Genomic DNA, 25,481 nt, shown 5'->3' on the forward strand with positions numbered 1-25,481 from the left:
ATCTTAGGAAACCATACATCTGACAAGAATGTAATAACCAATATATATATAAAACTTTGACAAGTTAACAACAAAAAGACAAATAACCCAATCGTAAAATGGACAAAGCAGCTGAACTGACATTTCACAAAGAGGGCATTCAAATGACAACCAAACACATGAAAAGATGCTCAAGGTCATTAGCCATCAGAGAGATGCAAATCAAAACCGCAATGAGATACCATTTCACTCCCACAAGGATAGCTAAAGGACCCTGGTGGCGCAGTGACTAAAGCACTCGGTTGCTAACCAAAAGGTCGGCAGTTCGAATCCATCAGCCACTGTGGGAAAAAGATGTGGCGGTATGCTTCTGTAAAGATTTACAGCCTCAGAAACCCTATGGGGCAGTTCTACTCCGTCCTATAGGGCTGCTATGACTCAAAATCAACTCTGTGGCAGTGGGTTTTGGTTTGGTTTAGGACGGCTAAGATTAAAAAACAAACAAACAGAAAATTACGAATGTTGGCCAGGATGTGGGGAAATTGGAATCCTTATCACTTGAAGGTGGGAAGGCAAAACAGTACAGCTGTTATGGAAAACAGTATGGCAGTTCCTCAAAAAAACCACAATTAGAACTATCATATGACCCAGCAATTCCAGTCCCAGGTATATATCCAAAAGACTTGAGAGCAGAAACTCGAACAGAATTGTATACCAGTGTTCACTGCAGCACTATTCACAATAGCCAAAAGGTGGAAACAACCTAAATGCCCATCAATGAATGAATGATAAACAAAGTGTGGAACATACAGACAATGGGATACTGTAATGAAGTAAGAGAAATGAAGTCTTAATATATGCTACAATATGGATGGAACTTGAAGATATTATGCCGAGTGAAATAAAAATAAGTCAACCACAAAAGAACAAATATTGTATCATCTCATTTATATAAAGAGAAAAGAAAAGGCAAATGTACAGAGATCAAAATTTATTAGTGGTTACCATGGGTGGGAGAGAGTAGGAAAGGGCGGCGGGGGGTGGGTTACTGTTTACGGACTCCTGAGTTTCTGTTTATGGTATATAAATAGTGTTGATTAAAGGTAGGGCTGCATAGCTGTAAAAAGTTGAATTGGCCAAAGTTGTGTGATAGACATATTTACAACAAGGACCAAAAAAAAAAAAAAGAGTAGCTGCTGAGGCTGCTTATGTACAACCAAACACCTGGTGGGATCTGCTTCCTCTGTTTGGACATTTAGTGTCATGGTTTCACAGGACATCCCAGTTAACTGGCCTAATAACGTGTTTAGTGTTTACGTTCAAACTCCTAGTTTGCTGTGTAGTGCCTGGGGAGTTAAATGATTGCAAGAAGCCATGCAAAGTACAACCATTGGTCTCTATTCAGCTGGAACAAGAGAGGAAGGAGGGAAGTTGGGAATAGGAGGAGAATATGGAATGTGTGGCTAACTGCCTCCATGAACAAATGCCTCCTTTGCCATGAGACCAGAAGAACTGGATGGTGCCTAGCTACCATTACTGAACATTGTGATGAAAGATTCCATAGAAGAGTTCTGATCAAAGGGGAAAATGCAGAACAGAATTTCAAATTCTCAAGGAATTCAGACATCCTGTAGCCATGCAGATTGCATGAACTTTTGAAACTATTGCCCTGAAATAAAAAAATACATGGAGGTAAATGAAAATGAAAACACAACACACCAAAACTTATAGGACTGGCGAAAGCAGTCTGGGGAGGGAAATTTATGGCAATAAACGCTTATATCAATAAAGAGGAAAGATCTAGAATAAATAATCTAATGTTACATCTTGAGGAACTAGGGAAAGAAGAACAAGCTGAACCTAAAGTTACTAGAAGAAAGAAATTAACAAAGATCAGAGCAGAAATAGACAAAATTTAAAACAGAAACAACAACAGACAAAATCAACAGAACCAGTTGGTTCTTTGAAAGGACCAATAAAGCTCACAAACCTTTAACTAGATTGACAAAGAAAAAGAGAGAAAAGATACACATAACTAAAGTAGAAATGAAAGTGGAGACATTACATCTGACTTGACAGAAATAAAAAGAATTACTACAGAATACTACAAACAACTGTACAATAACAGACTGGATAACCTCAATGAAATGGAAGGAGCCCTAGTGGCACAGCAGTTAAGCACTTGGCTGCTAACTGAAGGGTCAGCGGTTCAAACCCACCAGCCGCCTCGTTGGAGAAAGATGTGGCAGTCTGCTTCTGTAAAGATTACAGCCACAGAAACCCTATGGGGCACTTCTACTTGTCCTACAGGGTTACAATGAGTTGGAATTGACTCGGTGGCAACGGGTTTAGGTGGAATGGACAAATTCCTAGCAGCATACAAACTACCTACACTGACTCGAGGAGACAGCAAATCTCAACAGACCCATAAGAAGTGAAGAGATTTAATCAGTAATGAAAAACCTCTCCCCAAAAAAGTCCTGGACCAGAAGGTTTCACTGGGGCATTACACCAAACGTTTAGAGAAGAACTGACATCGACCCTGTTTAAACTCTTTCAAAAGACAGTGAAGGAAGGAATAATCCCTAATTCATTCTACGAAGCCAACATCACCTTGAAACCAAAATCGGAAAAAGACACTGTGAGAAAGCTACAGACAAATATCCCTTATGAACACAGGTGCAAAAATAGTCAACAAAATATTAGTGGACAGAATCCAACAGTATATTAAAAGAGTTATATACCATGACCAAGTGGGATTTACTCAAGGAATGCAAGGATGGTCCACCATTAGAAAATCAATCAATGTAATACACCACATTAATAGAACCAAGGAAAAAAACCACATAATCATTTCTATTGATGTAGAAAAGGCATTTGATAAAACCCATCACCCTTCCTTGATACAGACCCTCAACAATATTGGAATAGAAGGGGGAGGTTCTTCAATATGATTAACAGCATTTATGAAATACCAACACCCAATATTATAATTAACAGAGAAAGGGTGAAAGTTTTCCCCTTGAAATTGGTAACAAGAAAAGGATGCCTGCTCTCACCACTCCTATTCAATATTCTACTGCAAGTCCCAGCCAGAGCAATAAGACAAGAAAAAGAAATAAAAGATATCCAACCAGAAAAGAAGTACAATTATCTCTATTCCTAGATATCATTATTCTATACATAGAAAACCCCCCCAAAAATTCACAAGAAAGCTAACAGAGGAACTTTAGCAAAGTGTCAGGGCATGAGGTCAACAAACAAAAATCAGTCGGGTTTCTACACATGGCCGAGAGGAGCTGTCCTGCAGTGAAGGAAGGAGGGATGTGCTCTCCTCTTTGGGGGGCCTTATGGACTCTGCCTATATGCTTCCTGAGTTGAAGCCTATTGATCCTGATCTCAAGTTGTACCATTACTTCTTTAATAAATCATTTAACTGGAAGTACACTTGAGAGTTCTGTGAGACGCTGTAGTGAATTGTGGAACCCAAACAGGGGAGGAAAGAATGCTGAAAGGGAGGAAGAGTGGCTGGTGTCAGAGATGGAGTTGCACAACAGCTTGGAGAATTTGGAAACCTGAGATATAGTTGACCTCCACCTCATAGGAACTGACTTTGTGCAAATTCTTATATTTGAAATTATTTGTATAAGGAGGAACAAAACAGAAAAGGAAGGTGAGAATCGTCACAAAATTCAAAGAATGTATTCAATGTCACTGTATTGTACATGTAGAAATTGTTGAATCAGTGTGTGTTTTGCTATGTACTATTTCCAACAACAATAAAAAAAATTTTCATGGACGTCTTAGAAAATGCAACAAGACAAATAAAGGTATACAGATTGAGAAGAAAGCAATAAAACTGTCTCTGTTCACAGATAATATGGTCATCTATATAGAAAATCCCAAAGAATCGACAAGAATTATCTTAGGTAAAGGGAAGGACAACACGCAATACAGGGGAACTCAGCACAATTGGACTAAACCAAAAGCTAAGAAGTTTCCCGGATACAACCGAACACGTTGAGGGACAGAGTAGCAAGGACAGGGGTCTGGGGACCATGGTTTTAGGGGACATCTAGGTCAACTGGCATAACAAAGCTTATTAGGAAAATGTTCTGCATCCCACTTTGCTGAGTGGAGTCTGGGGCCTTAAAAGCCTGTGAGCGGCCATCTAAAGTGCATCAATTGGTCCAACCACTGCAGCAAAGGAGTGAAGAACACCAAGGACACAAGGAAAATATTAGCCCAAGAGACAAAAGGGCCACATAAAACAGAGACTCTATCAGCCTGAGACCAGAACTAGAATGGTGCCTGGCTACCACCAGGGAACACAACAGAGAGTCCCTGATGGAGCAGGAGAAAACTGGGGTGCAGAACTCAAATTCATGTGGAAAGACCAGATTTAATGGTCTGACTGAAACTAGTGGAACCTCAGAAGACATGGCCCATGGACTCTCTGTTAACCCGGAGCTAAAATCATTCCTGAAGCCAACTCTTCAGGCAAAGATTAGACTGGACTATAAGACATAAAATGATACTTGTGAAGAGTGTGTTTCTTAGTACAATAGATACACAAGACTAAATGGGCAGCTCCTGTCTGGAGGCGAGATGAGAAGGCAGAAAGGGATAAGGGCTGGTTGAATAGACATGGGAAATCCGGGGTGGGAAGGGGGAGTGTGTTGTCACATTATAGGGATTGCAGCTAGGGTCACATAACAATATGTGTGAACTTTCACCTAAAGCACAATTAAAAAAAAAAAAAAAGTAAGAAAATCCCAAAGAATCAACAACAAAAACTCCTGGAACTAATATGCGATTATAGCAAGATTGCATGCTAAGATATTATTACACAAAAGTCAATAACTTCTTTGTATACCAGCAAAAAACAATTGGAATTTGAAATGAAAAAACACCATCATTTACATTTACATTAGTACCCCCCAAAATGAAATACTCAGGTGTAAATCCAGCAAAATATGTACAAGATCTATAGGAGGAAAGCTACAAATTCTGATGAAAGAAATCAAAGAAGACCTAAATAAATGGAGAGATATTCCATGTTCATGAATAGGGATACTCAATATTGTAGAAATGTCAGTTCTTCCCAATTTGATCTATAAATTCAACACAATCCCAATCAAAATCCTAGCAAGATATTTTATAGATTTTGACAAAACTGCTTCTAAAGTTCACATGGAAAGGCAAAGAACCCAGAATAGCCAACACAATACTGAAGGTAAAGAACAAAGTCAGAGGACTGACACTCTCTGACTTCAAAACTTACTATAAAGTGGAAGTAATCAAGACAGTGTGGCACTAGCAAAAGAACAGACAAATAGAACAAAGAGACAGAATAGAGAGCCCAGAAACAGACCTACACAGATTCTAACTGATCTTTGATAAAGGAGCAAGGGGTAATTCAAGGAGAAAGGATAGTCTTTTCAATAATGGTACTGAAACAACTGGACATCTATGTGCCAAAAAAATCTAGACAAAGACCTTATATCTTTCACAAAAACTAACTCAAAATGGATCAGAGGCCTAAATGTAAAACACAAAACTGTAAGATTTCTAAATGATAACAGAAGAAAATCTAAGTGACCTTGGGTTTAGCAATGATGACTTTTTAGATACATCAAAAGCACAATATATGAAAGAAAAAAATCGATAAGTTGGAGTTCATTAAAGTTATAAACTTATGCTCTGTAAAACACACAGTTAAGAGAATGAGAACACAAGCCACAGACTGGGCGAAAATATTTGTAAAACGCATATCTGATAAAGGACTTATATCTAAAATATACGAAGAATTCTTAAAACTCCACAATAAGAAAATAAACAACTCCATTAAATAATGGGCAATGGATCTGACCTGGAAAATAAGTATATGAAAGACGCTCAACATCATATGCTATTAGGGATCTGCAAATTAAAAACATGACTAAAATCCAAAACACTGACAACACCAAATGCTGACAAGGGCATGGAGCAACTCTCATTCATTGGTGGCGTGAATGCAAAACAGTATAGTCCCTTTGGAACCCAGTTTGGAAGCTTACCATACTATTAAGCAATTGCGCTCCTAGGTGTTTACCCAAATGAGTTGAAAATTTATGGCTACAAAAAAACATGTACACTGATGTTTATAACAGCTTTATTCATAACTGCCAAAACTTGGAAGCAACCCAGATGTCCTTCAATAGGTGAATCAATGGATAAACAAACTGTGGAATATCAGACGATGAAATATTACTCAGCAAGAAAAAGAAATGAGCTACCAAGTCACAAAAGACATGGAGGAACCCTAAAGGCATATTCTAAGTGAAAGAAGCCAGTCAGAAAAGGCTACATTATGCATGATTCCAACTACATGACATTCTTTAAAAAACCTGTTGCTGTAGAGTCGATTCTGCCTCATAGCAAACCTATAGGACAGAGTAGAGGGTTTCCAAGGAGCGCCTGGTGGATTCAAACAGCTGACCTTTTGGTTAACAGCTTGAGCTCTTAACCACTGTAACCAGGACTGCTGACATTCTTTATAGACAGTAAAAAGATCAGTGTTTGCCAAGGGTTCAGGGAGGGGGAGGCAACAAGGAGTGAATAGGTGGCACACAGGGCAGTGAAACTATTCTGAATGGTGCTGTAATGGTGGACACATGACATTAAACATCTGTCAAAACCCCTAAGACTGTACAACACAAACAATGAACCCTAATGTAAACTATGGACTTCAGTTAATAACGATGTGTCAATACTGGTCCATCAACTGTAACAAATGTACCATAGGAATGCAGGCTGTTTAAAGGGCAAATTGTACATGTGTGGTGGGAGGGTATATGAGAACTCTGTACTTCTTGTTAAAATTTTCTGTAAACCTAAAACTGCTCAAAGAATCTATATAGGAAGGCAGAGTCAATGTGGCACTGTAGACAGAATCACCATGCCGTCCCTCTGCAGCAAAGACTTAAAAAACTAAGTAAAACAGATATAAACGTCAAGCCTGGAGCCCTAAGTATCAAATGAAGGAATAAAGAACAGAACGGAAAAAGAAACTGAAAGATAACAGAGAACGAGGAGAGCTAAAGAGTGGAGGTCCAATACCAGCCTACATGGCCGGATTCACCATTTTGGGCTACAGCCACCGAAGAACTCAGCTAGGGAATATGGGAAGGCAACTTCATGGAGCTCCTGGCAGGAGACAGAGCACCTGGTAACCAAGGATACATGCTTTCTCATCCCCCATCCTTCTTGCCTATACAAGACCTCCGCTGCTTGCGAACAGGCCATGGTTGCTTGGCCAGAGACATACTAGCTCACTGCAGCCGAGGTCTGCGTGGCACACACTAGCTGGCCCCTTCAGTGCCATTTCTTGTTTATTTATGTATTTTGATTTGTATTTTTGCTTCTTTGAAATTTTTTTTGGCATTTTTTTAGATCCTTCTCTCTCCCCCTTCCCTCCTTTTCTTTCTCCCACCCATCTAGCCCCATGTGCTATCCCTTCCACTTCTTGATAGGCTGTGGTTTTTTGGTTTGTCTTCTTTGCTCTTTTAAATTTTTTCTTTTTTCCTTTTTTTCTGTTTCTTCTCTCTCCTTTCCTCTCCCCCGCCAACCCAGCTCTGTGCACCACCCCCATGCTGCACAGTTCAGACAAGGATTCACTGTGTGCATCCTCCCTGGGCATGTGCTGCCTTCACCAACCGGCTCCCTCAGTGCCATTTTATTTATTTATTCTTTTTTCTTTTTTTTGGTAATTACTTTTTCTTCTCTTTCTCTCCCTTCCTTTCCTTCCTCCCATCCACCCAAACCCATGTGCCGCTCCCAACTTCTTGGTAGGCTGTGCCCTACCGATCGGCTGGAGAGCCTCTGGCACATGGCCTCCCTGGATCTGCACCATCCCCCACAGGCCAGCTCCCTAAGTGCCATACTTTTTATTTTATCTTTCCCCTTCTCTTCCTTCATCCTCCCACCTAGGCCTTGCGCTGCCTCTGCTCCTTCCTGACACGCCATGCTGTGCCAGCCAGAGAGACAGACATCAGCTCACTGCCACCCCAATTCCACCCCGCCCCCAATGGCTGGCACTCCTGAAGTAGAGAAAATATGTTTCTTTTGGTGTTTTAGTATTGGAATAGAGAAAAGATATTTCTAGTGTTTTAGTATAGCTGTATAAACTGTGATTAATTTCTAGTTTTTGAAACATAATTACTTGCTCTGAAATCTGTCTCATGATTGTTTCTATAAAGAAGAATAAGGAAATCAATTTTTGTTGTTGATTAAACTATGTTTCTCTCTCAAGGAAAAAAACACACAAAACCAAGGTAGTTGAACAAAGCTTAGATCCATCTTGTGACAGAAACCAGGGCGGAATGAAGGGACTTGCAGGACTCCAGGATGACAAGCAGATCCTCGCAGGATTTCAATAACAGATCACTTTATCATCATGTCTAACTCAAACAGAAACCAACATTCCTGAAAACCTCTAAACCCTGAGCTTCCCCCTATAAAAACCCTCCAATTAGTCCTCTAGTTTAGACAGAATTTGGGAGAAATTTAACCCTGTCTCTTGTATACCAGTATTCAATAAAGCCCTCTTGCTGCTTACCTCCTCCTGTCTCAGAATTGGCTTTGCGGCAGGTGGTACAAATCTGCAATTGGCTGTAACACTCCCACCACCATAGTTCTTTTTGCTGTTGTTTTTATTTTTTAATAATTATTTATTTTTATTTGTTTGATTGTTGGTTTCTTCTCTCTTTCTCCTCTTTCCTTCCTCCTGCCTACCCAGCCCTGTGCACCAGCCATACTGTGTGTCAACAGGTTGAGCCACACCATTTGGCTCAAGAGCCACCAGGACACGGCCATGCTGGGTCTGCCCTGCCCTACTCACCAAATCCTACCACACCATTTACTTTTTTCTATTTTTAAACTTCATTTTTGCCTTTTTTTTTTTACTTTCTATCTCTTTTCTTTTTTTATCTCTTCTTTCTCTTCATCCACTTAGTTCTGCACATCACATCATCTCCCTTCACTCCTGCCTTTCTGCACCAAGTGCCATGCCCCTGAGCAGAATTGATGCAGTCACCCTGACCCAGCCCTGCGCTGCCCCTTACCCTGCCCCGTTGCCCTCAGTTCATGCTGCAAACTACCTATCCCTACCCCTCCACCCCTACTAGACCCACCCTGCTGTTCCATAGCTGAGAGACCAGCGCTGCCCACCTGGACAAGGGGGCGAGAAATATCATGCCCACAGACGAGCAAGCAACAAAACACACCCAACATACCTGCCCAGACATAACCAAATAAAACAAAAAAAAGCAGGAGGGAACAATCAAATCTACAATCAGTAAATGAAGAAAATAATTCCTGAGTGTTTCAGAGACAGCAGACAATATCAAAACATATAAAAGGAAAGGATGGCTTCAGAAAGTGACCAAAATAAAACATCAGATGACCTTCCGCGAGAAGAAAAGGCACTGGAGTTACATGATAGGGAATTCAGAATGCTAATGCTCAAATTCTAAGTTCTAACAGATAAAGGAAAATGCAGCCAAAGAAAAGGAAAAGAGTAGACAAAATCATGGAAAAGACAGAAAAAACAATGGAAGAAATCAGGAAAATAATGCAGGAACAAAATGTGAAAATAAACAACTAGAAATCATACAAAAATGGTAATTAGAAATCCAAAAGATAAATAAGATTTCAGAAATGGACAGTGCAACAGAAGGTTTTGAGCAAATCTGAAACAATGGAAGATAGGATAAGCAAAAGTGAAGACGAATTCTTGGATACCACATTGCTGGAGGAAAAATCAAAGAACAGAAAGAAGAAAAAAACAAAGAAACCCTGAGAATGATGTGGTTTACAATCAAAAGCAAAGCTCTGCGTGTGATCGGAGTTCCAGAACATGGGGAGAAAACAGAAAACACAGGATTATTGAAGATTTGCTGACAGAAAACTTCCCCAATACCATGAAAGACAAAAAGCAGACTATCCAAGAAGCTCAACAAACCCCATGTAGGACAGACCCCAAAAGAAAAAGACAGCATAATCATACTCACTTAAAACAAAGACAATGAAAGAATCCTGAGAGCAGCTCGAGAAAAACAAAAAGTCACATATAAAGGGGAAACAGTAAGACTAAGCTCTGGTTACCTGACAGAAACCATGCAAGCAAGAAGGTAAGGGGATCACATATGTAAAATCTTGAACGAAAGCAACTGCCAACCAAGAATAATATACCCTGCAAAACTCTCGCTCAAATATGATAGTGAAATTAAGACACTGCCAAATACACAGAAATTAAGGATATGTAAAAACCAAACCAAACTTACAACAATTATTAAAGGGTTAGAGAACCAACAAAATGAGACGACAACCTGAATCTAGGACACAGGGCATCATCATCCAGATACCAACCTAGATAGTGAACTCTGAAGGATACGAAAAAAAACTAAAATGTTTACAACAGGGAACCAGAGAGGTCATTCTGTAAATGACAACGGCAGAATAATAAAAGAGGGAATAAACAGTGTTGGTATAGAACTTTTAAAAGGAGATGAAGTCAAGGTGTTATCAAGTAATTAGAGATTGGCTTAAACTTAGGAAGACAGGAGGAAATTTCAAGGTAACAACAAGGAAAGTCAATAAACCTACTCATCAAAATAAAGAACAAAAACAAAGTCTCAGTAAACACAAAATCTACAAAAATGAAAGAAATGGAAAGAAATATACAAAAAAGGAATTCAGCACAGATGAGTAAGAAGAACAAAGAAAATGTCAGCACCACAAAAAAAAAGCACTATTAAGTGACAGCAATAAATTCACACCTATCAATAATCACACCGAACATAAATGGCTTTGAGGAACCCATAAAGAGACAGTAACAGAATGGATAAAAAACAGGATCAATCAACATGCTGTCTACAAGAGACACACCTTAGAAACAATGACATAACCCAAGTCTATTAAAAAGCAAAGGATGGAAAAAAAATATCAACCAGATACCAAAAAAGAGGAGGAATGGCAATATTCATCTCAGATAAAATAGAATTTAAAAGAAAAGCCACCATAAAAGACAAAGAAGGGCGTTATATAATGATTAAAGGGACAACCCACCATGAAAACATAATCATAATATCTACGCAGCCAATGCCAGGGCTCCAAAATACATAAAACAAACTCTAACAGCACTGAAAAGGGAAATGATAATTCCACAATAATAATAGGAGGCTTCAACACACCACTCTTGGTAAAGGACAGAACATCTAGAAAGAAACTCAACAAGGTACAGAAGATCTAAAGGCCACAATCAATCAACTTGACACCTTAGACATATACAGACACTCCACTGAACGGCAGCAAAGTACACATTGCTTTCCAATGCACAAGGAACATTCTCCAGAAAAGACCACATTTTAGGCCACAAAGCAACCCTCAACAAAATCCAAAACACTGAGATAACATGAAGCATCTTCTCTGACCACAATGCCCTCAAAGCACAAGTTAATAACAGGAAGAGCAAGGACGAAAAATCGAATACATGGAAACCAAATGACACCCTGCTTAAAAATCCCTGGGTAAAGAAGAAATCAAAGATGGAATAAAAACATTCCTAGAATCAAATGAAAATGAAAACACATCATACCAAAACCTTTGGGACACAGCAAAAGCAGTGCTCAGAGGTTAATTTATAGCAACAGACCCCCACATCAAAAAGAAGAAACAAAATCAAAACATAAGCTATACAACTCGAACAAATACAAAGAGAACAGCAAAAGAAGCCAACAGCCACCAGAAGGAAGGATATAATAAAGATCAGAGCAGAAATAAATGAAATAGGGAATTAAAAAACAATAGAAAGAATCAACAAGACGAAAAGTTGGTTCTTTGAAAGGATCAACAAAATAAAAAATCCTTGGCCAAACTGACAAAAGAAAAACAAGAGAGGGTGCAAATAACCCACATAAGAAATGAAATGGGGTACATCACAAAAGACCCAACTGAAATAAAAAGGATCATAACAGAGTACAATAAAAAACTATAGTCCAACAAATAGGAAAACCTAGAGGAAATGGACAAATTTCTAGAAACACACTACCTACCCAAACTAACACAAACTAAAGTTGAAAACCTGAACAGACCCACAACAAGAGAAAAATTGAAAAGATAATTTTAACAACTCCAACAACAACAAAAAACCCTGGCCCAGATGGCTTCACTGGAGAATTCTACCAAACATTCAGAGAAGAGCTTACACAAGTACTACTCAGACCATTTCAGAATATGGAAATGAACAGGATACTTCTGAATTCATTCTATGAAGCCAGCATAACTCTGATACCAAAACCAGGCAAAGACACCACAAAAAAAGAAAATTACAGACAAGTATCTTTCATAAATATAGGTGAAAACATTCTCAACAAAATTCTAGCCAATAGAGTTCAGCATCATATCAAAAAGAATACACCACAACCAACCGGGATTCATACAGGTAAGGACAGTTCAACATTAGAAAATCATTCAACATAATCCACACCACATAAATAAAAAAAATCATACTATCATCTCAATCAATGCTGAAAAGGCAATCGAAAAAGTCCAACATCCATTCCTGATAAAAACTCTCAATAAAGTAGGTATAGAAGGGAAATTCCTCAACATAGTAAAGAGCATCTACACAAAACCAACCAAAAACCAAAAACCAGTCAAGTCGATTCCGACTCATAGCGACCCTATAGGACAGAGTAGAACTGCCCCATAGAGTTTCCAAGGAGCACCTGGCGGATTCGAACTGCCGACCTTTTGATTAGCAGCCATACATAGCACTTAACCACTACGCCACCAGGGTTTCCAGAAAACCAACAGCCAACATTATTCTTAATGAAGAGAGGCTGAAAACGTTCCCCTTGAGAACAGGAAAAACAAAAGGATGCCCTTTATCATCACTCCTATTAAACACTGTGCTGGAAGTCTTACCTAGAGCAATAAGACAAGAAAAACAAGAAAAGGGCATACAAGTTGGTAAGGAGGAAGCAAAAGTGTTCCTAGTAGTGAATGATATGATACTATACATAGAAAAACCAAAAGACTCCATGAGAAAACTACTGGAACTAATAGAGAAATTCAGCAGAGTAGTAGGATACAAGATAAACACACAAAAATCAGTTGGATTCCTATACACCAATAAAGAGAACTAAGAAAAGGAAATCAGGAAAACAATACCACTGATAACAGCCCCTAAAAAAATAAAAAGCTTAGGAATAAATCCAACCAGGGATGTAAAAGACCTATACAAGAAAATTACAAAACACTACTGCAAGAACACAAGAGAGACCTACATAAATGGAAGGACGTACCATGCTCATGGATAGGTAGTCTTAACATTGTGAAAACGTCAATTCTGCCTAAAGCAATGTACAAATACAATGCAACCCAAACCAAATAACAGAATTCTTTAAAGAGATGGAAAAGCTAATAATTAATTTTATATGGAAAGGGAAGAGGCCCAGATAAGTAAAGCACTGTTGAAGAAGAATTAAATAGAAGAGCCCACACTACCTGACCTTGGAACCTATTAGACAGCTATGTTAGTCAAAACACCCTGGTACCGGTACAACGACAGACACAATGACCAACGGAACAGAATTGAGACCCAGATGTAAACCCATTCACCTATGATCACCTGATCTTCGATAAAAGCTCAAAGTCCATCAAATGGGGAAAAGACAGTCTTTTTAACAAATGGTGCTGGCAAAACTGGATATCCATCTGCAAAAAAATGAAACAGGACCCATACCTTGTGCCATACACAAAAAATAATCCGAAATCGATCAAAGCCTAAATATAAAACCACAAACTATAAAGATCATGGAAGAAAAAACAGGATCAATGCTGGAGGCCCTAATCCACAGCATAAAAAGGATACAAACTATAACTAATGTGATGGTTAAGACTGTGTGTCAACTTGGCTGGGCCATGATTCTCAGTGTTTTGGCAGTTGTATAATGTTGTGACCACTTCCCTGTTGAAATCTGATATGTGATCACCCCCATGATGGAATCTGCTGAGTGGTACTGGTGGGGTGGGGCTTGTGGCAGCTCACCTCCCCCTCAGCCTTAATCTCTCTGCCTTCCTGCTCGCCTTGCCAAGGTCACTGGCTTGTTCTGTATCCAGCAGCTGTCTCTTGTCTGACCTCTGGTTCTTGGGACTTGAGCTAGCAGCTACCCTGTCCATCTTGGGATTCACAGATCTTCACAGACTGCGAACAAAAGCCCTGCTCACCGACCTGCCAATCTTGGGTTCACCAGCCCCTGCAGCCATGTGAATCAGGAGAAACCTTGTGGTCTTGCCTGCTGACCTTGGGGATTCCTCGACCTTCATAGCTTGAGAGTGGGAGCCCTGCTCTCCGACCTGCTGATTTGGGGTTCACCAGCTTCTGCGGCTCTGTGAATTGGGAAAGGCCTCTATCCTGATCCAAAGACTTGGGACATTCCAACCCCTACAACTGCGTGAGCTGTTTCCCTGATATAAATCTCTCTCTGTGTATTTATGCCCTTTACTGGTTTTGTTTCTCTAAAGAACCCAGGCTAAGACAACTAACAATACATGAACAGCAGAAGATAAGCTAGGTAACTGGGATCTTCTAAAAATTAAACACTTACGTTCATCAAAATCTTCATCAAAAGAGTAAAAAGAGAACCTACAGACTGGGAAAAAAATTTTGGCTATGACAAATCTGACAAAGGTCTAATCTCTAAAATCTAAAGGAAAATCCAACACTTCAACAATAAACGGCAAATAATCCAATTAAAAAATGGGCAAAGGATATGAACAGATATTTCACCAATGACATACAAGCAGCTAACAAATACATGAGGAAATGCACTTGATAACTAGCCATTAAAAAAAAAAATACCCTTGCTCTTGAGTTGATTCTGACTTATAGCAACTTGCAAATCAAAACCACAGTGAGATATCATTTCACCCCAACATTACGGGCACCAATAAAAAAAAAAAGAAAATAAATGCTGGAGAGGCTGCAGGGAGATTATACACTGCTGGTGTGAATGCAAAATGGTACAACCATTTTGGAGAAAAATACGGTGCTTTGTTAAAAAACCAGAAATAGAAATACCACATGATCCAGCAATCCCACTTCTAGGAATATATTCTAGAAAAATAAGCCATCACGTGAATAGACATATGCATTCCCATGTTCACTGCAGCACTGTTCACAATAGCTAAGAGATGGAAACAACCTAAATGCCCATCAACAGATGAATGGATAAACAAACTATGGTACATATACACAATGGAGTACTACGCAACAATAAAGAACAATGATGAATCTACAAAGCATCTCATAACATGGATGAATCTAGAGGGTATTATGCTGAGTGAAAAATCACAAAAGGACAAATATTATATGAGACCACAACTATAAAAACTCATGAAAAGGTTTACACAAAAAAAGAAACAACCTTTGATGGTTACAACAGAGGGGAGGGGTGGAAGGGAAAAACACTAAATAGACAATAGGTAAGTGGTAACTGGTGAAGGGTAAGGTGGCACACAATACTGGAGAAGCCAGCACAACTTGTCCAAGGCAAGGTCATGGAAGCTCTATAGACACATCCAAACTCCCTGAGGGACCAAATTACTGGTCTGAGGGCTGCAGGGACCATGGACTTGGGAAACATCTAGCTCAACGGGCATAACATAGTTTATAAAGAAAATATTCTACATTCTACTTTGGTGAGTAGCATCTGGGATCTTAAAAGCTTGTGGGCGGCCATCCGAGATACTCCACTGGTCTCACCATGTCTGGAGCAAGGGAGAACAAAGAAAACCAAAGACGCAAGGGAAAGATTAGTCCAAGGGACTAATGGAACGTAACTACCACATCCTCCACCGGCATGAGTCCAGCACAACTAGATGATGCCCAGCTACCACCACCAACTGCACTGGCAGTGGTCACAATACAGGTTCCCAGAGAGAGCTGGAAAAAAATGTAGAACAAAACTCTAACTCACAAAAAATAAAAAAAAGATTACACTTACTGGTCTGACAAAGACTGGAGAAACCCCAAGAGTATGGTACCCGGACACTCTTATAGCTCAGTAATGAAGTCACTACTGAGGTTCACACTTCAGCCAAAGATTAGACAGGCCTATAAAACAAAATGAGACTAAATGGGCACACCAGTCCAGGGGCAAGGACTAGAAGGCAGGAGGGGGCAGGAAGGCTGGTACTGGGTAACTCAGCGTCAAGAAGGGGAAAGTGTTGACATGTCGTGGAGTTGGCAACCAACACCACAAAAAAATATGTGTATTAATTGTTCAATGAGAAACTAGTTTGCCCTGTAAACCTTCATTTAAAGTACAATTAAAAAAAAAAAATCTATATAAGAAACAAAAAGACCAGGCAAGGTAATTGTTAAGGATGGAAATCTAAAAGAATCCTATAACCGGACTGTTTCACAGGTGTCTAAATTCTTGCTCTACTTTAAAGAATCCAAAACTGAAATGTTAATGATATATTTACAGGTACAATCCAGGCAAAAAAGACAAAGGAGCTCTAATCAGTGGCCCATATTAAAGAAAGCTTCAGCTTTACATCGGCAGATTAAGAAAGGCACTTTTAGATGTTTTAAGCTAAAATAAAGTGTTTAATGTATATAATATTCTTATGATTCTCCACCTTAATAACTTTTTTGATTAACCACCATTGGTCTGCATATGGATTGAAGTGGGTTCCCCAAAAATATGTGTTGCAAATCCTAACCACTATGCCTGTGGGTATAATCCTAACTGGTAATGGGTTTCTTTGTTAAATTAATGAAACAGTATTAGTGTAGGGTGTGTTTTAAGTCAATCTCTTTTGAAATATAAAAGAGCAGATTAAACAAGTAAGCAACTAAGCAAAAATGGAGGGGAAGATACATGCCATTTGATCAGCAAGCAACCTAGGAAGGAAGCTGAAAAGAGACGAGGACGTTTCCCTAGAGTGGACAGAGAGAAAGAACCTTCCCTTAGAGCCATTGCCCTGGATTCACACTTCTAGCCTCCTAAACAGTGAGAAAATATATTTCTCTTCATTAAAGATACCCATTTATGGTATTTCTGTTATAGCAGCACTAGATAACTGAGTCTGATAAGAGGACTTCTACTGGCATAGTGGTTAAGAGCTACAGCTGCTAACCAAGAGGTCAGCAGTTCAAATCCACCAGGGGCTCCTTGAAAAGCCTATGTGGCAATTCTACTCTGCCCTATAGGGTCACTATGAGTCGGCACTGACTTGAAGACAACGGGTATTATACTAAATTTCAGGAACCCATTATCAATGCTTTGACTTAATCTAAACAAACATTGCTCTCTTTCTTAGTAAAATCTTCAAGGTCAATAGAATCAAGCAATAAAACAGGCTTCAAGTTTACAACGACTAAATCAGAAAACTCCAGAACTAAAAGTTATCTCATATATTACCAGTCAATCACTCGCATTAAACATAACCTTCTTAGCCTGGCATTGGAGCCCTGGTGGCACAGTAGTTAAGAGCTTGCCTGTTAACCAAAAAGTCAGCAGTTCAAATCCACCAGCCAGTCCTTGGGAACCATATGGGGTAGGTCTACTCTGTCCTATAGGGTTGCTATGGATCAGGATCGACTCGACAGCAACCGGTTTTGTTTTTGGTTTTGGAGCTTAGCATTGAAAGACTTTTGCTTCATCTCTGGGACCTACGTTGAGTCTTACGTTCTACAACTCTTTTACTGGTAGTGGGGCTTGGGACCTCTGACAAAATGAGTCCCAGGACTTCTCCTTTATGCCTTTAAACTTCCTGGGGTTTAATAAATAAAGGTAGTTTGACCAAAACTGCAACAACAACAGTAACAAATGCATGTGATGAATGCTAGAAGAGAGGCAGGTGTACACAGGTGTTTTGGGCAACAGAGGAAGCCGTACCTAATTCTTCCTGGGGACAGTTGGGATGAGGATGTTGGCGGAAGGCTCTAAAGAACTGATGTTTCAGCCAATTCTCTATGGGCAAGTAGTCCACCAGCTGGACTAGGGAGGGAAGGCAAATGCACTCCAAGGGGCACCCTACACCTGGCCTGGAGCTATGAGGTCTGGGTGTTTCAAAGCCCGTTCACATTTCTACTCGCTACCTGAGGCTTCTCCTGATTTCCTCAGAACTGAGGTGTGTTCCTTTCAACACTAGAGCAACTTTTAAAATAGCTCTCACATTGCTCACATCTGTCCTTACGCCCTTGTTCTTTATACAGGGTATTTATAGGAGAATCCCTGGAATTCAGGAAATGGGTCTGCCTCCTTTGTATCTTTGGTAGCACTCAGGACTGGGTCTTGAACAGGGAACAGTGTTCAAAAATATTTATCAACTTATATACAACAGAAATATTTTCTTGATTCAGTATTCAAATCACTCTGAGAAGTATAAACTAAGTATAGCTAAGAATCTGAGCACGAAGAACAGAGTGTAATAAAAAACCTAGGCTTGGCATACTCACTCACCTGCCATTGACTGATCTAAAAATATGCTATCAATATCTTGGAAAAGGCATCAGGCCTAAGGCAAGTTTAAAAATTCAGTAGACATTTAAAACCAAAATTATTAAAAAACCACTGGATGTAAATATTTATCTTTACAATGACTCCTTTATCATAAAGGATACTGCCATCCATCCATACCTGAGCAAACCTCCTTCTGAAAGCTCCAAGACCTGGAACCTTTGAGTCTCCCAAGGCTGCATACATTCTGTCGTACATTTTTTCAATACTTTTTTTATTAACAGGGTTTTTTGCTAGTTCAGCTTTGGTATCATCGGTCCAATCCTGTGTAGATTAAAAAAAAAATCAAGCTCCTTTGCAAGTAGACTATACCTAAGATCTATGTTTTATGTGTTAGAAGCTGTTATATTACCTTAAAGAGCATTTCAGGATTGGAGAGCTGTTCTAGGGCATTAACGAATTCTTGAATCACTCCTCCTTGATCCAACTTACTTTTTATCCTATCAAAATTTTACCAAGTTAAAAAAAAAAAATTTACCAAGTTTAGGTAATCAAACATCTTTCAAAGATACACACACACACACATATACACACACATACATACAAACACACACACACATATTCTAGGGAACTGCACAGTCTAGGGAAGGAGCAACTTAAAAATTCCCCAACATTAGAAGAAGCAAAAAGTTATCAATTCAATCAAGAGGTGAGGTTTTTAGATATAAAAGCAAATCTTCTTGCAAATGATTTTGTCATTTGGTCTTTTGACACATATAATTTGCTATATGTGAAGTTACGCTATCAAAGAAAGGGTTACTTTCTCGACACACTTTCCTCCTGACCTTTTTCTTTTCTCTCCTTTTGAAAAGCCCTCCCTCTGCAGTGGTCTGCCTGGGCAAGTCCCCAGATGGTAAACAAAAACTCTTGATACAGAAAGTTCGCCAAAGTACCACACATTTATAAAACATCCTTGCAAAACTAATATGCCATCACTAGTTGAGTCAACTGTCTCTACTTTTAAATCAGTTGAAGCCCTGAAAAGTGTGACTCTTCAGGCAGCTTACCATGTCCTAATGAAGGAGAGAGGCCTCCCTGTATATTTTAAATGGAAGAACAATTTCGGGAGCTGATTTCAAAAAGCATCTCATCTAGTCTGTCTCAACCAACAGATTAATGACTATGAGAGTAGGGGTCAACATTTCCTGAATAACATTCTAATATAAAACGTATTTTTAAACAGAAAGAAACTAACGCAATCATAAGGTTCCATGTGTTTGCTTTTACCACACACATTTTTCATAACCTGCAGATTTTGACCAGATTAATTTATGTCTAATGTCACCTTGCCACAAACTCTTTGTTCTTATGACCAGCAGAGGTGTCTTGGAAGGCATAGCTCTCACTGCTTATCATGAAGGGGTAGACGATCGCCTGTGGGTAGTTGTCGGCGATCTCCTCCACGGTGTGCTGCACAGCCACGGCCTCCTCCTTGTCCAGTAAGGCCACCAGGTGGCTGATCCAGCCGATGAACTGCCAGCAAGGAATGGAAGAAATCTGAAATACAGAGAGCCATGCCTGAAGCATGAAGACCTCCAACCAGGTTTTATTACAAAGTCATATGCGTCCAATATGAAAAAACGAGGAGTATAAAAACAGAAGTATAAAATAAAAACTCTTGTATCCCCAGCCCTCTCAGTCCCGTTGCCGAGGCAACCATCTGACTCTTCCTGACGCCGTCTATGCACTTGCATATATACCCTCTTTCACCAGAGTGAAATCACATCCTTCTGAGATACGCAGACAGACCTACTTCGTTCCCTTTAAAAGCTGTATAATGTTCCATTTATTTAACCACTGCTCTATAATTAATATTTAGGATGTTTTCCAAATTTTTACTATTACAGGCAACCTTACAACGGACATCCCTATACATGCTCCTCTTTGGACTTGTGCTATATGCTATAGTGTAAGTTCCTAGAAGTATAATTACTGTGTGAACATTAAAAACTGTAATAAACATTACTGAAGTTCCCTCCAAAATGATTTTTCAAATTTTCATTTCTAAAATTTATGAGAGTGACTATTTTCCAAAATCATTAACAACACTGGACAAACCATTTTTTTAAATCATCGCCAATCTGAGAAGTAAAAAATACATAAATCTAATTTCTGTGTTTCATTATTAGAAAGGCTGAACATTCCATGTTTATCTGCCTCATATACTTAAACTATGTGTGCATTTCCTCTGACCATTCTCTAGTAGACATTTATTTCCAGTATAAATTGCATTTGCCTTTTCTCATCTATTTGTGACAATTTACATTCTAGACTGGAGAAATTAGCCTTCTGTCTCCCATATGCACTGCAAATATTTTTCTCCCACTTTTTTCTTTTTAAACTTTGTTTATGGCAATTTTTCGGTACACAAGTAACAAATTATTTTCTTTTATGGCTTCTGTTTTTTTGTCTCTTTACTCCAAGACCATTTAAAAAATTTTACTCATGTTTTCCTCCAACGCCTTTACGGTGTTATTTTTAAGATAAAATCTGTCCCATGTGGAACACTAGCCTAAGGAACCTGGGCAAGCTCCCTAACTTCTACACAGCTATGCTTCTTCCTGCAATAGCTCTGAGGGTAAGAGAAGCCCGTTCACATAAATCTGCAGGCACAGCGTGCGGCTCGTGGCATTACTCAGGAAGCGGCAGACTAACGCCTACCTGGGGTACGACCATACTAAGCGGTACTCCACTTTACTTCCTCACAAATTCAAAATGTTACCTTTACCCTACGTACACACTGGGAGAAATTAAAACATAATAAACTTACTTGTCTCCTCACTTGTATTTAGGAAAGACACACGTAGGCTACGTTTACTTTAACCTCCTGTTTCAGGACTTCAGAGAACCTGCCATGCAGACCATCTGAGACCAGAGAGGGTGAAGGCACTGACAGGCCTTCGTGTACCCCACAGCTCACATACCACCACTGTTCACGCTGACCATTGCTTTTTCAGCTCAAAGCTTGGCCCTATTTTCCAGTTAAATATCTCTAACAGTCAGAGTTTCAAGGAGTCTTGCAACTGACCCTACACTTTTCACAGATAAAGAAAATGGAGTCTTCCCTGCTAATAACATAGCAGCCTGATGACACGCGAGCAGAGGCCCATGCAGGAGAGGATCAGCGAGGCACATGCAGCTCTGTACAGAATATGCCGAGAAGTCGTCCAGGCTGCACCTGACAGCTGCTCTCCAGGCCTGGACCCACAAACGCCAAGGTAACTGCCTGATATGGGGCCCTCAGCCCCCTTCTTGGCCTGGGTGCAGGCGGGTACAGCAGTCACCAGGAGGTGGGGTACAGCTAGAGCGCACCGGTCTCCCTCGTTGCGTAGTAAACAGGGCACACAGTACCAAAGACGTTATAACTGCAGCTGAGCTCCGTGGACAGTCAACGTGCTAAAGAAAAGGCCCTCTGTCCTCAACACCCCCATTCCTCCACTCCTTTGGGTTCTTATTAGGCCCAGTGCTCCTATAATGTCCACAGAGGACCATGGTTAAGTGTGAACATTCTATTATATGGTTTTACATTACATATGCTCTTCGGATATAGTAAGATTCATTGCTGGTTGGGAAAAGCTATGATATACACGCTGTGCAGGCTAGTAAATCTGGGTATGAATTCCAGTGTGTCTTTAAGTTCTGTAAAGTTCTTCACTAGAATGTAGATACTAACCTCTTTCGTCATTAGGCTCAAGGTCTCCTCTGGATACTGTTCTATAATTTGTAGTAGTCTGGGAAATTTTAGCCTGGCTTCAGTAGAATTTAATTTTAAAGCTTTCAACATTTTCTCCACCACAAGTGCTGGATATGTCTGTAGTTCTATAGGATCAATAACTACAACAAATAAGGAAACAATAGTAAATATATCCATTTAAATATAAATTACAAATTTAACAAATGAGTACATTTTCTCTTTTGGTTTAATATCTTTGTAGTATGCCATTGTTCTCGTTTCAACTGCTACTTTAGATCAACAAACACGAGACAGGTTTTTGGATGATAAGTAAAAGCTTTTATCTTGAAGCCGAATTCTTCTTTTATATTACCAATTCTGCATGGAAACATAAGGGACATCTGCTGGCTATGGAATTTATTCCAGGAGCAAGAGGCAGGCCGATAGCACCAAAGCTGCAAGCAAAACATGGAAAATGCAAAATGGAAAGACAGAAAAGAGCCTGACTTCATTCAGATGCTGGCATATTGTTGGAGATGTCATGGTCACTTAAAAAGGTAACAGACTTCCCTCAGAGCACCTGTCATGGAAGAATCTGGAAACGGGTAGCGGTGATGACTGCATAACACGATGGATGTAATTAATGTCAATGAATTATACATGTAAAAATGTTGAAATGGGGAATGTTTTGTTACACATATACTTACCACGTTAAAAAAGTTAGTGAATTAATAAAGGGTGGATAAGTGGATGTATAAATGAAGAAAATGAAAACAAACAACAGACTTTATACTACCAAAATGAGACTCACCTGATGCATTCTCTTCCTTCTTACGGAGCTCCTGATCACAGAAATCTACCAAAGTCATGTAAGCATCTATAGCTCCAGCCACATGGGCACAGTGCTTGGTGGAAGACTGGGTCCCCTCTTCAGCGGTCTGCACAGCTTTAGAAAGGAGATGGAATGCCTTCTCATACAGACCCACCATCACCTGGAATTCACAAACACCTTAGAGACCTGGGAGTGCAACTGATGCTTTCTCAGAGAACTCTGTTTTCTACTTGTAACTTATTATTCATGAACCCATCAATAATGGCTAGCTCTCTAGTTAAATGGGGGACGGAAGGACTGCCCTGACTGGGAAGGAGCCACTCCAATCAGATCCTGAGCAGAGCAAAAGCCAAGCAAACGGAACAGAGCAGGCCAAGTGTGGGCCAGACGACAGCATGCTAGTCACCTGCCCTGGCACTGAAGGCTTCACAAGGGCTGGCAGCTCCGTCAGGAATTTAAGAAAGAGAAGAAGGCATTTTAAGGTAAATCCCTGAAAAATGTTATCTCTTATGAAAGTGGTACAGGATGACTCATATCCCACCATGACTCACCTCAAATATTTGGATTCACAGCATAGATGTTAATCATTGTTGGACAGAAACTTCTACAAATTGCCTCCCAAGAATTACAGGGATAACAAGCTTTCTCTATTAAAGGAAGCCAGCTGCTGTAATGACACTCAAACCCTGTTTCCAAGTTCTTCTTTTCTTATAAGAGTTTAAAAAATTCTCAGAGGCTAGATATACTAACTGCTGTCTCCAATGTTCTCAGGGGAAGACCTGTCACCTGTCACCATGCACAGCCCTGCTTGCGCAGATGGTGGCAACCCTGAGGGAGGTGGGGGAAGGCTGGCAACTGTGCGAAGTACAAAACACCAGCAAAGTGATGACCACTCAGGCACTGACTGAGAAAGTCAGAAAGAAAGGCTAATCTGCCCCACAGCAAGTGGGGTGTGAACGGTGACTGGTGGTGAAATTTCATTAACAAAGTCCATGGGAGAACTGTCAACATCAAGTCAGAGAAATTTCTCACTTCTTATGCCAAAAATGATTATCGTTCAAATAAACTGGAAACACACGGAATATGTCAATTTTTCTAAGGAACTCAGCTGTGCACAATTGTCAGATGTATTTTAAAAATACAAAATGATACCCTCATTATTGTTCTGTACAGCCAAAAGGTTACATATTAAAAACAGACAGCAAGCAGACATAAAACGTTCATTCTTCCGATATTCATTACCTTTTCTGCATCCTCTGAACTGGATCCAGAAAGCTCCAAGATTCTTCTAACCTTGCTTTCCTCGATTTGGGCAAGGCAGGTTGGCTCACTGCTGAGGGCGCTAGCTATGATCTGGTAAGTGGTACCCAAGAGAATGTTCTGATCACGAAAAGCCAGAATATTTTTGTTTAAGTAGCTTGATGTGTTCTCATCTGTTAGATTAAAAAAAAAAAAAATTTTTTTCTGAAGTAAATGAATACCATGTTAAAAAAAAGAAATTCATAGTGTACAAATAAATCTTGCTTCCCCAGAAAATACAAGAAACCAACTTCATAATGATTTGAGAACTCCTTGAACTGACTTATTAATAAAAAATGTTCTTTGTTAGAAGCAATTATATCAAAACCCATAGAGGGTAAGAAACTAAAACTCAAAAATCAGTTTTTATTCCAAGTCAGTCTTCTGTATTCTGTCAAAGCACTGGGTGCTGTCTGTTGCAAAGAATAGGCAATGGCTCTGTGCACGTGTTCAGATTGACGCTGTGGATTAGGGCTGATACAGCAATAGAAGTTGCTGCATTTAAAATAATTCTCGTTCTGCTTCTTACTGACCGCGTGGCTTTGGGCAAGGAGCTGGCCTAGCCCTGACCAAGCCTACAGTTTCCAGAGGTGCATTAACGGTGCACAAAAGAGGATGGGTAGTCTCCTAGCAAGTCCAGTCAACCACACCACCCTGGTTATCCATGGATGACAATTCTCTGCAGATTTCTCTCAGATACCTGATAATAACCACTGGCCCTGTTTATTTCACAAGGTTGTTAAAAACTATTAAGCATACTATAACTGTAGAATTACTATTATGAATGGTAACAAACCAACGAGGTCACACGGTACTAATCTAATATCAGCAAACTCCTCCTCCTCCTCTGGAAGAAAATTATTTAAGCAATCATAAGACTGATTTTCTGATTCTGGAATCAACATGGAAGGACTGTTTCCCCCCTCTGCACCTTTCCTGCAGCTGACACTCTGCAGAATGCCCTGTCTTGCTGAAGAGCCCAATTTGGCAGTGTGGCTGGGAACATGTCCAGTAATGGTGCTCCTGTATACCTTGGACAAATGGCCAACACAGCAGGCATATCAGACCCAAAACCCACACAAGAGAAAGTTCTTCTCCCTTCAGTCTAAAAGGCTACTGT

At 39.8% G+C, this 25,481-nt stretch overlaps 1 protein-coding gene across 3 annotated transcripts in view; it reads right to left on the reverse strand.

Moving 5' to 3' along the window:
* Positions 1 to 25,481, reverse strand: part of PRKDC (protein kinase, DNA-activated, catalytic subunit) — a 321,194-nt gene that overhangs the window by 47,730 nt on the left and 247,983 nt on the right. For all 3 annotated transcript variants that reach the window (XR_007513335.1, XM_049854457.1, XM_049854458.1), the window contains exons 71-76: positions 24,305 to 24,495; positions 23,042 to 23,222; positions 22,231 to 22,391; positions 19,843 to 20,054; positions 18,910 to 18,997; positions 18,678 to 18,821 (exon numbers count right to left, since the gene is read on the reverse strand). Coding sequence is in view for 2 of the 3 variants with exons in the window: in XM_049854457.1 (XP_049710414.1) it covers positions 18,678 to 18,821; positions 18,910 to 18,997; positions 19,843 to 20,054; positions 22,231 to 22,391; positions 23,042 to 23,222; positions 24,305 to 24,495 (977 nt within the window). In the remaining variant the exon portion in view is untranslated. The remainder of the gene's footprint in view (positions 1 to 18,677; positions 18,822 to 18,909; positions 18,998 to 19,842; positions 20,055 to 22,230; positions 22,392 to 23,041; positions 23,223 to 24,304; positions 24,496 to 25,481) is intronic.

This window comes from Elephas maximus, chromosome 15, assembly GCF_024166365.1.
Source record: "Elephas maximus indicus isolate mEleMax1 chromosome 15, mEleMax1 primary haplotype, whole genome shotgun sequence".
Lineage (NCBI taxonomy): Eukaryota > Metazoa > Chordata > Mammalia > Proboscidea > Elephantidae > Elephas > Elephas maximus.